The sequence below is a fragment of the Oryza glaberrima genome, chromosome 11, assembly GCF_000147395.1.
Source record: "Oryza glaberrima chromosome 11, OglaRS2, whole genome shotgun sequence".
NCBI lineage: Eukaryota > Viridiplantae > Streptophyta > Magnoliopsida > Poales > Poaceae > Oryza > Oryza glaberrima.
In genome coordinates, this window is record NC_068336.1 from 16,642,216 (window position 1) to 16,655,655 (window position 13,440).

General features: G+C 39.9%; 1 protein-coding gene across 1 annotated transcript; it reads right to left on the minus strand.

Annotated features, from left to right (window-relative positions):
* Positions 1-108: 108 nt before the first annotated feature.
* On the minus strand, positions 109-4,755 carry LOC127754978 (CBS domain-containing protein CBSCBSPB5-like). The gene is made up of 12 exons (XM_052280591.1): positions 4,583-4,755; positions 4,321-4,507; positions 2,849-3,225; positions 2,138-2,251; positions 1,921-1,987; positions 1,690-1,795; positions 1,537-1,595; positions 1,314-1,438; positions 1,115-1,215; positions 881-966; positions 677-766; positions 109-566 (listed from the first exon to the last, which is right to left on the minus strand). The coding sequence occupies exons 1-12, from the start codon at positions 4,717-4,719 to the stop codon at positions 333-335; spliced, it is 1,683 nt and encodes a 560-aa protein (XP_052136551.1). The 5' UTR covers positions 4,720-4,755; the 3' UTR covers positions 109-332.
* Between the last annotated feature and the right edge of the window lie 8,685 nt (positions 4,756-13,440).

Below are 13,440 nucleotides of genomic sequence, written 5' to 3' on the forward strand. Positions count from 1 at the left end.
CGGAGTGGCACGGTTCCAATTTTACAAAGTTTTAGTGGTATCCAATCGATATCACGAATAGTAGTGGTATTTTTTTAATTTGGCATATTTGCACTGGCATGGATCCAATTAACCATTTCATCTTTCATCAAACCACTTTCATCTATACACAATGGTTTCATTTCCACCCCTTTCTGATGGGCCTAGCCCAAGCCCATCTAAGGCTATTCATCATACATCTTGGGCTTTTGGCCCAGCTCAGCCCAGCCTTCATGACCATACAGCTTTTTTTTCCAGCCCGGCCCGTCTAAGCTTTCTGAAAGATCACCTTGTAAACCTTCAACTCTTGGAACTCAGCTAGCTCTCCGGAGATAGGCCATCACGCCGAGGCCGGTGACCAGGGCGGCGCCGGCGGCCACCCCACTGTACGCCGCCGCCCACGCGTCCCGTCTCGACAGGTCCATCACCGCCGTGCTGCCGCCACTGCTGCGGCCGCCGCTGCCGCCGCCCCCGACCCCGACGCTGGGAACCACGCTCTTCCTACGGACGCCGGAGCTACCGGAGTAGTCCAGGTACAGCTTCAGGCCCTGCAATTAAAGATCCACAAGCCCAGGTACAAGAATCAAAGGACGGTGATGATCGATGATCAGGATTCAGGAACATTCAGAGATCGATCAGCTGTGTAGTTCGTGCATGCCTTCCAGCCGGCGAGCCTGGCGTGGTCCACCGCCGCCGTGAGATCGTCGTCCGACGCCAGCACGACCTTGTCGCGGTCTTCGTCTTCGTACTGCAACACGCAGCAGCACCAGTTGTTCAGTTAACGACTTGCTTGCAGCTTTTGTTTGCATTTTCAAGCTTTTTTTTCTCTGGGCAATGGTGGGACTGGATTGGCATTGCTTACAAGGATTTGAGGGAGGCGGTCGCGGTCGAGGTCGGGGCCGAGCCGCTGGAGGATGCAGGTGATCAACGGCGTCAGGCTCTGCACCTCTGCAAGAAAATCGAAAAATGTGTTTGGTTTGTCGGACGAGCTACAGTGCAACATCACCTGCTAGCAACAAATGAAAACACTGTACAAAAACCGGCACGGTTCTAGTACTATACAAAAACCGGCACGGTTCTAGTACTAGTGTAGTACCGCAGCTGAACCGGTGCATCCGTCCTCGCCTGTCCTGGAGCTTGAACGAGAACGACTGCTCGTTGTGGATGTCTGACATCATCTGCGACCTCGACGCCTCGCTGGCCGATTGGGAAGATGGAGAATGAGCAAGGTCACACATAATGGAAATGCCAGTGTACATTTGTGGAAACGAGAATTTCGGGATGACGACAGCAACCTTATCTGGGATTGTGATTCAATCTCGTCATCTAGGGGTCCCAAGGCCATTGCAGAGTCCCAAAACCTCTGGACCATGGAGATTGCCGCGTCATCGTTCATCGCACCATCGCCATTGCCTTCAACCTGCCCACCCACTCATTTGCAATCAGTGGAGAGACATCTCAACAAATTACAAACCTGAACATTTTTCTTCAATCATACATGGCCAATCAAGAACTTACAATGGAGAATGCCGCATGTGTGATGTTGATCACGTCTAGGATGGAGACTATGGATCCATCTGTTGCGAAACCGACAACGGCGAAACCCGCAGATCAATCATCACATCATATATATACCAAACAATTTCATTTACTACTCTACATTTTACCTACCTCTGTCCATGACAGGGAGATGCAAGAATTTCCTCTCTTGCATGGTCCGGAGAGCATCGAGTATTGGCATGTCCACTGTCGCGCATTCGGGATCTAGTGTCATCACCTAGTAAATAAAACGTATATCTATATCAAATTTGTGCATAATATGTTTTTTGAGATGTTTTATGTTCTAGGAAGGTATTAAGAACACATGATTAATCAATTATCAGTTTAACAATCCTTTCCTACCTTCTCAACCGGCGTCGAATCCGCAGGGAGATTCTTGGCAATCATCCTCATCAAGATGTCCCTTGAGCTGCACACATGAGCAAAAATTCGTTAATTTAATTTGCACCACACATGGACTTTGTCAAAGAGCAAGACTTGTGGATGACCACAGCAAAGTAAGTAAGCAAGAGCAAAGCAAAGTAAGTAAGCAAGAGCAAGATTGTGATCAGTCACACACGTGAGGATTCCCTGAGCCTTGTTCCCGACGGCGACGACGGCCGAGCTCGCGTGCACCTCCACCATCTTCTGCGTCGCCGTCAGCACCGAATCGCCCGGCGACACGATGACGACCCTTTAAATCAACCAACCGCGATCATCCATTGCCATGGTCATGACGTCATCACATGGACACAACCACAATTTGAACAAAACAAAGTAGAATTGCATAACAATAATTAATGTGCAAGAGAATATAGAGATGGTGAGGAAGTATCAAGCGTGTGGTGGTGGAGTCATGACTGCATAACTCTACCCATCAGGATTCAAATCCCAGTACTATTAACGAATATTACGTACATACATGTGAGCTTTCGATAGGATTTAGTGAGATCGGGAATGTGCCGTTGATTTTTGTCTTGTGTTAGGGAGCAAATTCATGGAGTTGTGAGCATGGTTTTGCGTGTATAGTAGTGTATGTGGGCGTGTGCAGGGGCGGACCCAGACCCAGGGCAAGCTAGGCCATGGCCCGGGGCCTAAGATGAAAGGCCCATTGAGAAGTATGTATTTTCACCAGTATTAAGTCTATTTGGCCTCCTTTTTCACCATATAAACTTATGTTGGGCTGAAATTTCCATGGGGCGACCCGAGCCTTGGAGAAATCTAAAAGAGAAAAAAGGAATATCGAGATGGTGATCTAATGATATATTGAAACTTATAACGGAGACATTACGTTGATTCTGCGGTGGTGATGGTAGAGAGCGACGGCCGGAGCATCTGCTCCTTGAAGGCCTCGACCATGGAGCTGGCGGTGGGGTCGTTGCCGGCGGCGGCGTCGACGGCGGAGGCGATGGCGGCGGCCTTCCCCTTGTCGGACGCCCTCTCGATCCTGGCGATGGCGTCGTAGAGGCACTTGGCGATGTCGAGCATGGCGATCACCTCGCCGTTCTCCACCACGGGGAGGTGCCTGAACTTGCCCTGCACCATCTTGTGCAGCGCCTCCACCGCCAGCGTCTCCGACGGCACGAACACCGGGTGCCGGGTCATCACCTTCCACGCCGGCGTCTCATCGATCTTCAGCTCCCGCGCGATCACCCTCGTAGCAATGTCCTGCTGATCGATCGATTGATTGATTGATTGTTCGTATATTTTACTTTCAGAAATCAGAAAATTTTCGTTGGGAGAATGTGATGGATTGGATGAACTGAAGGGAAACTTAAGAGTATATATTCATGTCGCCACATGTTTCACCAGTCGAATTATTGTTTCTTCAGTATAAATTACCTGTACTTATATTGTGATGACTATACCATGTAATATTTAAGACTATTACACTGTAAGTAAATTAGCATAGTGATCCGCACAAATTACTTGGCTAGCATTCTTATATTTTCTCTCATATAATAGTATATATATTTTCATATTTTATTATCAAAATATATTAAAATGGCAACATAATTTTAAATTTTGTACTAACTTGATCAAGCTAACCAACGTGTAATATTCGTAATGTATTGTATAAATATGATAGTTATTAATTATTTTTAATAGCGAATTTTAGTTATTTCTAAATTGTATTTCTATATGGACTCTAAAATCCTCTTCCAACATTCTTTATTTATTTTTAATCATGAATTTATATTATTTATAAATTTTATTCCTATATTTCTTATTTTAAATTTAAAATTTTAGTTATTTCTAAATTATACTCCTATATAAACTCTGGTCTCATCTTTCAATATTTCTTATTTTTCAATTCCGAATTTTCGTTCTTTACAAATTGTATTTTATATGGACTTAGACTCTTTTTCTAATATTGCTTATTATTTTAATTCTTAATTTTTATTATTTCTAATTGTATTTTTATATGGACAATAAACTCAGATTTCATTAGTTATATTATAATGTTCATAATTAACACTATACAATTATATGATAGAGAGACAGTAATTACGTAAGAAAAAAATGACTGAAATTAAATAAAAAAACGTGGCACCATATTTTTCACAATAATGCGAAAATTTAGACAAAATTTGCTCTAGGACATTCTAGATTTGTGTCATTTGCTCTAAATTTTACAAATTGTATTTTTCTTCTTTTTTCCACGGTTCATGGTATCTCGATTTCTTTTTACCTAAGAGAGTAATTTCTCATATATTTTGAACGTGAATTTTGCCAAAATAAAAAAAATTACGGTGTACATGCCTTGTCGGTGAGGATGCCGCAGAGGAGGGCGTTGGAGTCGGTGAGCAGCGCGGCGTCGGCCCGCCGCGCCGCCATCCGCCGGCACGCCTCCAGCACCGTCGTGCTCTCCGGCACCGTCAGCGCCTTCGACAGCCGCAGCCGCCTCACCGTCCGCTCGCCGCCGCCGACGCCGATGCCGCCCATCGTCCTGCGTGAATTCCATGATAAGAACAACGTCGCATGCATTCGCCGCCGATCGGCTCAACCAAATTCTTCCTCGTACATTGACCGGGAGAGCCCGGGAAGCATGGAGCCAGCGCCGCCGGCGCCGCCGCCGGCTGCGGCGGTGGGGCGGCGGGGGAGGGAGCCGCTACCCATCGACATCGTCCGCCGCGGCGGCGACGACCGGCGGCCGGCCATTGCGATGGTTCGCGCGTCTCCGAGTTCGCTGGCCAATTAAATTTGCTCGTTTATAATTGATGAGTTGGATTATTTATTAATCGCTGAATTAATTAAGCTAGGAATTCGTTGCCCTGCCCAATTATAACCTGTGGTAGGGGAGAGTGATGCATATTTTGGGCCCAAGTGAACAACGCCCAAAAGGCCCACTACCATGTTTGGGCCAGGCCATAATTACATCAGTTTAGGCCTCAAATGTTTTTCAATCACACGCATCACTACATATACAACATCATATACTTATATGGCTGCGAATATGTCTCCTAATACGCGCTAGGTCCTAACTAATAAATTATGCATAAATACATGTTTGTACATGGGTGTGCAATCAAAAGTCTTCTGAATAGGTTTTGTTTTTCGAAGACATAATCATCAGTATCTTCTGTAGTGGTGGTGCAGTCCAAAGAAAACCATGTACCTTTGCTAGGACCCAATGTCCATTTGGAATGGTGGGCCATTTTTTCACTATTAATTCCAATAAAACTGAACTGTATTCCATGGAATTTTTACATCTACAAATGATCTAGCTAGGATGCCATAGTATATGAGTTAAAAGAAAAAAATATATGTAACTCAACATAGCGCTGTTTAACCTAGATTGTTGAGCAGGTTATTTTAGGAAAGTATCGATTTGATTATAGAGATAATTAGATGTTTTAAGAAATAAAATTAACAGTAGCTTAAAATAAATCGTATAAACAATATAGTAGAGAAAAAAGTTTTTTTTTATAAAACATATTCCAAAATGTGTGGATCGAACAACTAATAAATTTCATTATTTCAATAATACGGTGAATAAGCTAAAATGAACATGGATGATGTAAACGGAGAAGCACACCAACCCATTTCTCCCTTCTTGGAATGAGTGAGCTCTCCTCCATCCTATATCCACAACACAATAGAGTGCAGCTATCTTCCACAGATGCAAAACAGTGCACATGAGGACCAAACCCCAAACTTGCCAAACAACAAATAATTGGCTGGAATTATCAACTGTTCAACATCATACATATATATATTATATATATGCATATGTAGCCGTTCAAAGCCATACCTCTAGCTTGTCACCCCAAGCACACAGGGACAAGGGCCAATTAATACTGTTGATGCAGCCCATGCACCTAACACACATGCAGGAAGCTTCTGTATACTGTTCCACCTACTTGGTCCCCATGTATGTTAGCTGTAAAGGAATTATTTGCACAAAAATTCTTTTCTCTCATGCTTTGTGTATGACTTGCATGTTTGGTGTCATGAGATGACAAGGCACATACCATATTTTAGGGAGACCAGAACACAGGTCTCAATTCCATCCAAGTGTTCTTTTTTTCTATTTTGTTGTAGATGAAGAGCTTGATACATGATTGGGCTCAGGTTTGGAGGCTAACTTTAAGATTTGATTCTTTGGAATAATTTCAGGTAGACTTTTTTTTACATTGTCTTCGTTGCAATCATGAAAAGAGATCAGGATAATGACAGATTAGAAGCTCCTAAAAGTAGCTAATAAAAATCAAATTGTGACATTTGAAATCATCAAGGCTTTTAAGCTGGAACTGAGCCAATAGCACCCGCGCACAAACCTGCATTGGTTTATCAACAACTAACCTTTGACAAACTATCAGACGCCGGAGAAAAACAATAAACCACCTAAAAGTTTTGATTTAGGTAGTTGCTTATAAGAGATTGCGCAGAAACAAAGTCACTGCATTTTTCACCATAATTTGAGGAAAATTATATGGGCCCCTGCTCGATCAGGATTGTGGATGTATGCCATCACTATCTAGAGCTAGCTAGCTAGTTCGTCATTTCCATGTAGATCAATAGTCTGTCGTTGACTAGCAAGGTTATCCCTTTCATTAAACTTCATTTTGCTATTGAAATCAAACTAAAAGTGGTTCAGTTATTAATTGGTGCTTGTTTTACTACACTAAGTAAAGCTCTTGAGAATCTTTTCTTCAAAAGAATGTGTATTACCAATATGTTTGTATGTTTGAGCTGCGCATTTTGCTGTCCGCTTCATCCTGTCAACCCCACTTTGCAACTTAGATTTACATAAGGAAAGGAAATAATGTTGGTCTATTGTCAATTACAGAATTTTCTTTTTTTGAATCCGAATTCCTGTTTGTGAAATTTAGGTATTCCAACAGAATTCTGTTTTCACCGCAAAAAAGAAAAAACAGAAATCTGTTTTGATTAAGCATATTGAGACATCCTAGCCAGCTTCGTATACAATGCGTCCTATTGGCCTGGAATGTCTGCACCAATTATTAGTCCTTATTTTCGATGCGCTTAAAATTACTTCAATAGTTATTTTCATAATCTTTCAAAAATGGAAGTTAATTAATCTGGTTGAAAGTAGAAACCCAGGTAAACAGATCCATGGAGTAAAACATTTTATAAGGTCAAAAAAATGGAAATTAATTAATCTAGTTGAAAGTAGAAGTCCTGATAAATCTATTCATGGAGTAAAACATTTGATAAGGTCACAAAAAAAAAAAGCTACCACTTGCTTTATTCTCCTGTACAAGTTTCTTCAGTCTTTTCACACAAAAGGAACTCATTCCATCATCTTTCACTTAGGCAGCAATAGATCCAAAAACCGTATACTCCAAGTTATACTGAATTACATGTGCTAATCTTCGTTTAAAAAGAAAAAGAAGAGGTACTTGCTGAGATCCAAACCAAGCTTGTGAACACATAAATATTCTTTCACCCACAAACGACCGAAAAGGGAGGACCTAATAAACTATACATAAAGTGATAGACATGATATGATGCAAATTATCTATATATGTTTAGATATGCTTAAAATAAGAATCAGTAAACTAGACGTCTCGTCGTCCCTGGTCCAAAAATTGTGGCCACCAAACATGACCCATGTGTGTTCTCTAACAAAAAGTAGCAAGCCAAACTACTTATGAAAGAGAGCATATATAATTCAACATTAATGGAATTAATTAGCAGAATATGCACAAAATGCTCATAGGATTAATGACCCATTTTGCCATGGCTACCAGTCTGCCTGGCATGGAAGGGCAATCCCATTAATTAGTTGTCTAATACATTCCAAAAACTAACACGTACACACTCGGTGTGATCATCACAAGGAGCCTAACAAACCATGTAGGCAATTAAGTTCAGCATTGTCCTCTTGCACCATCTGACCAAATCTGCAGGCCCAGCACTGAAACAGACACTGCAACAACCATCCTCATGCAAATGCAAAATTTCTTCAGAGAGTTGAATCAAACCACCATTACCTTGAGTAGTTTCTTTTGGCCCTTCTTTCTTCTCTTTCTGAAACCTTTATTCCATGCTTTTCACCAATGAGAGGTAGAGGACAACACGTGAGGACGAGGGCAAGTAGCCACAGAGTCTTGTGTGAAGAAAAAGAAAAGGGAAAATAAAAAGAAGCCATGGTTGTTCCTTGCATGGAATGGCAGAGGAAGAAGATGGGGTGGTGACCATATGACTGGGTTTGGAATCTGTCATCAACTGCTTTTGATTCCATCTGCTATAGCCATAGCTACAGTTGAGCACTGAGTATCACCTTCCCTTCCACATCACCTTGTTGTGATCTTCTATGGCTCAATATGATTGGTGCTCAAGGAGTAGTTAATTGGTGGTGTGTTCAGATCAATTGGTTGATAAACCCAAAGTGGTTAGTACTGTGCTACCGTAGATCAATTGGTTGATAAACCGAAAGTGATTAGTACTGTGCTACTGTAGATCAACTGGTACGATAATTAGAATGTGTGTTTTGTTATATGTGTACTTTATATGTTCTTGTCTTTGATTAGAAAGCCTTAATTTTATTTCATATTTGTAGAGAGTTCAACAAAGTAGTGATTTTTTTTTTCGATTTTGCTAAATCTTTGTCAACAGATTTTTCGTTGGAAATCACTCGATTTTTCAACCCTCCAATTTATGGTGAGATTCGTGCTAACAACATCCAGAAAAACTGAGGCAGCTTACCACCAAACCTTGGGGTGGTAGGATTCAATCTCACGATCGGATGCTTACCATGTACAACGCTTAGCCAATTGAGCATGGAGGAGAATTTGGCTGTATAGATAAAACAATATTTACATTGTAATATAAAACTACAGTCCTATATAACTAAAATTACATTTATAAATTCAGTTAATATAACATGTAAGTGCACTATAATTTTGATAAAAATAATCTGTAAGTAAATATGTATTTATTATTTTCTTTTATAGTCCGTTGGATGTAAATGTAATGGTAAAAAAAATCTGATTGATTTCTAACACCCGACAATATTTTAGAATATCCTTAGTATTTTAACCAGCAAATATTGGACATGTGTATTGATGGATATTCTACTAAAATATTTGTAGATAATAATACAATAAATGCATTAGCCTTGTCAATATATACCTCTTAACTTTAATTTTGTTTTAAAAAAATAGATGAACTAGAATAATTTACTTAAAAACTCTAGTACGAACGACTGACAATCTGAAATAGCTGACACAGATGTAGTCAACTTCTTTTAGTGGTCACACACAAGACTCATCACATAAATGATGAATTATGAAGAGTTCATATAACTCGATCGAGAGGGGAACAACTAATGTGAAAGTCGATGCATTGTTACATCCGATTGCAAACTGACAGGACAAACAAACTACCAATATCAATCACTCAAGATAGTACCCATATTGAAGAAGACAAAATAGCACGATTGATCCACCATCTTTCCACGTATGTAAGATTCATGCAACTAAAATGCCACAATCGAAACTAAAACGGCACATATACTACATAAATTTAAACAAAAACGAATAATATCGCACATAGCAAAGCATAACAGAGTGTCCTAGTTACACGACTAATTAATCTTAGATGTATATATATGCGAGATAACATTGTACATGTGTAACCTTAATGAAAGATAGTGACGTATCCATGTAAGTGTATTTTATTATATTCGATATATATATATACATAGCAAACACATGCGCGCGAGATGCATATAGCACCACCGTACCCCTCTAATAAAATAAAACCACCACCATCAATCCATCAATTGCCAAGAGCAAAAACAAACCCACACCATGACCAATCAAACAAACTTCCATAGAGGATCATCCTCCCTTTGCTATCCCCACAACCCCATTTGCCCTCTCCTCTACTTATTCCCTCACTCCAAAAGGCCATATATACACCCCCTCCCCACTGCCATTGGTCCTACCACAACAAAAGGAGAGAGACTCCAAGTCTTCCAAGCTGAGTGTGTGTGTGAAAGAGAGAGACCTACTTAGTACAAGAATCACATCTGCATATCTTCCCTGCAACCGTGTGAAGAAGGATCACAACTCATTCTTCTCTTCTGTCAGTATAGAGAGAGAGAGAGAGATCAAGAACTAGAGAGAGAAAGGTAGGTAGCTAGAGAGAGAGTAGGCGATCGATGGCGGATTGGGGGCCGGTGTTCATAGGGCTGGTGCTGTTCATCCTGCTGTCGCCGGGGCTGCTGTTCCAGATCCCGGGGAAGGGGAGGATCGTGGAGTTCGGCAACTTCCAGACCAGCGGCCTCTCCATCCTCGTCCACTCCATCATCTACTTCGCGCTCATCGCCATCTTCCTCCTCGCCGTCAACGTCCACATGTACCTCGGCTAGCTAGCTAGCTAGCTAGGAGGTACCATGGCTGGCTCTGGCATGTGAAATGTTCATCGATCAGCTAAATTAATTACTAGCATTTATGCAAGAATGGTATTATATATATATGATTTTCTTAATTTGGGCTAGCTAGCAATTTGATTACTACTGTTCTCTGAGTTTTAGTTTATATAATGTAAACTTACTTGAGCTTGTAGCTTAAGATGGTTAATTACTCATGATAAGTTCATATGAAAAATGTGGTTAATTATTCTGATTTGTTTTTTTTTGTTTTCTCTTTTCAATGTTTGCTTCAGGTTTCTGGAATTTGGTTATTTACCTTGGATTTAATTTTCCTTCTGCATTTCGAGGGAAATAGATGGTATATTTTGAGCTGGGGTTAACTTTTTTTCCAAGGAGGATGGACAAATGAGAATATGTTTTTTTTTCTTTCTTTCATCTTGTATTTAATCAACATTGTACGAAACTTGCATATAGAAACTATTCCCGGTGTTGATGTTTCACCCAACCTTGAGCACAAATTAATTAAGAATTGTACTTACCATTCACTTGCACTATTTCTCAGCCCATTTGAAATGCAGTGTTCGAGCTAGCACAGTACAGTATGTACTACTACACCATGGTGTACCATCCAAATGTTCTTAAATTTTGTAATGTAGAATTAATTCTTTAATTGAGTCTAGCTGCAGGCACACACATGGATGGATTTTATAGTATATTATGCTGGGATGGCATCTACTACCAAACTCTGCAGACAAGATTAATTTGGAATTGTATCAGTGTGGAACACGTATAGAACATAAACCTAGCTAGTCTAGCTACTGCGCTAATATGCTGCACACATAAGCTTGATTAGCACCGATCAATGGCCTAGCTTTTGTTTGTTGGTTCGTAGTCACAGGTTTGAACTTTGAAGTATGAATTTTCTTTTCGTAATTAAGCAGTGTTTTGTTGCAAGAAAGTTAGCTTTGTTGGGTTTTATTTGCTTTTGGCCGTCGCTTTCTTGATGATTCACATCTTGCATGGAAAGTGCGAAATAACACCATTCACAGTATGTTCCTTAGTTCGATGTAATTGTAGTAGTACCTACTCCATGACTAAGTGCGATATCCCACAGAAATGAGTCTAATTCTCTGTTTGAGAGAGCTTCTAGCAGCTGTAATTTCTCTTAAAGTCTTCAGCTCCCGCAAACAATGCAAGATTTCCACTCAGATTCTTAAAATATAAAATATAGAGTCCAGAGAATAAATTAAACTCAGAAACTGTGAAACCTAGTTTTCTAAAAAACTAACTATCAACCAACCGTTTCTCAGAATCTTAATCTATTATTTATAGTTGCTTCGTTCATCCAGCCCAGCACGCCATATAATCCCTTTTCCATGCCCATGCTTTGACCTACGCCTAAGTTAATGTCGATCCTTCATCAAGCATGTATAGTTGTCTACTCCCTCCGTCCCTAAATATAAAGGATTTTGGTTAGATATGACAAATTATGTCACATTCAACCAAAATTCATTATATTTAGGGACGAAGGGAGTAGTATACAAATATAGCAGGGGAAGTGGCTACTATGTCCACATCTCAACGAAAAGAATGACATGGATGCCTGACTTTTAACAAAGAGAAACTTCCTTACGCCCTGTCGCCTTTCCGTCCAATTCTTCCTGTGTCCCTAGTTAAATTTTGTTCCATCTTTAAATGCTGCTTTTATACATTAATCTATGTACCAAACATATATATTTTTTGAAATGTAATATTGCCCTCGCCAATAACTATAATTGATAAGCCTCCCCACAAAAAAAAACAATTACAGCAACAAAATAATTTTAGTTATGTCAACTTCTTTTGAAAGGAAGTAAAAATTACCCACTTTGACATAAACTTAAAAAACAACTAAATTTAAACTTTTGTATAATTTGCTTAAAAATGTGGTGATTTTCATTTAATCAAATTTGGTTTAAATTAATTCAGTCAAAAGGTGTTATTAAAAATTCCGGTGAAAAATACCATTTTCTTATATATGATTCTGTTAATTTCAGATCCACCTATGAATTCTTCAAAATTTTTGAACTTCACTCAAATATTAAAATTTTGGTTTCACATTTGAGGAAACAAAAATTGGTTACTAGGGTAATTTTTTTCCATTTGAAATTTCGTTTGATTTGTTTAAATTTATTTGAAAATTCAGTTTTTTTTCTTTTCAAATTTGGGTGAAACTGTTCTTTCTTGTGCTTTGGTAATTCCAGCCCTACAATTTTTCTCAAACAGAATTTCTTCTTCCCCTTTTTTCTTGAGGCTAACGGAATTTCTTCCTAGCGAGGGCTTTGATTTCGGTGAGAAGGCTAACTAATTACTTACAGTCAGGGGCGGAGCCACGTGTGGGGGCAGCTTGGGCTTGGGCCCCACACGTGGCAAAGAATTTCAATGGCAAAATACCAAAATTTAGATAGAAACTCTGTGGAAAATTTTGAAACAGCATAGCTCAGTCCTACTCTTGGTGAAATATTGCCTCCGCCCCTGCTTATAAATTATGCTTAGTATGGTTGTTCCTAAGAAATCTAACGGCTACTCGTACAATTGGCATGTGGGGATTAATTAATACGAAAACTCATGATTATATCCTCTATAAACTCTGAGGCGTCCAGTGATTGAGAAGAGAACGTAGGGACACAAAATATTTTTTTCTCTTTCAAAAAGAGACATACTCCATAAACTAAAGAAATGAAGTTGTTGGAATGTCCATCATATCAATTCAAACCCGGATCGAGTTGCAGAGAAGCATGCCAATCTGTTCTCTGCTACTCTAATTTAATATTGGCCCTGCCACGTTTGATTTGTTGATCTCATGTCGGTGGTGAACCTCCTGCTTGCTTAATTAAACTGTTAATCTCCAATGGTTAGCATTGGTCTAGCTGAAACCAACGGCCAACTCGAGCCACCAATTCCTCTCAAGAAATGAATGTATTTTGATAGCAAGATTATTTTTGCACGCTCCATGCCCTCCGGGATTAAGAATCATTTTTATATTAATTCTTGGC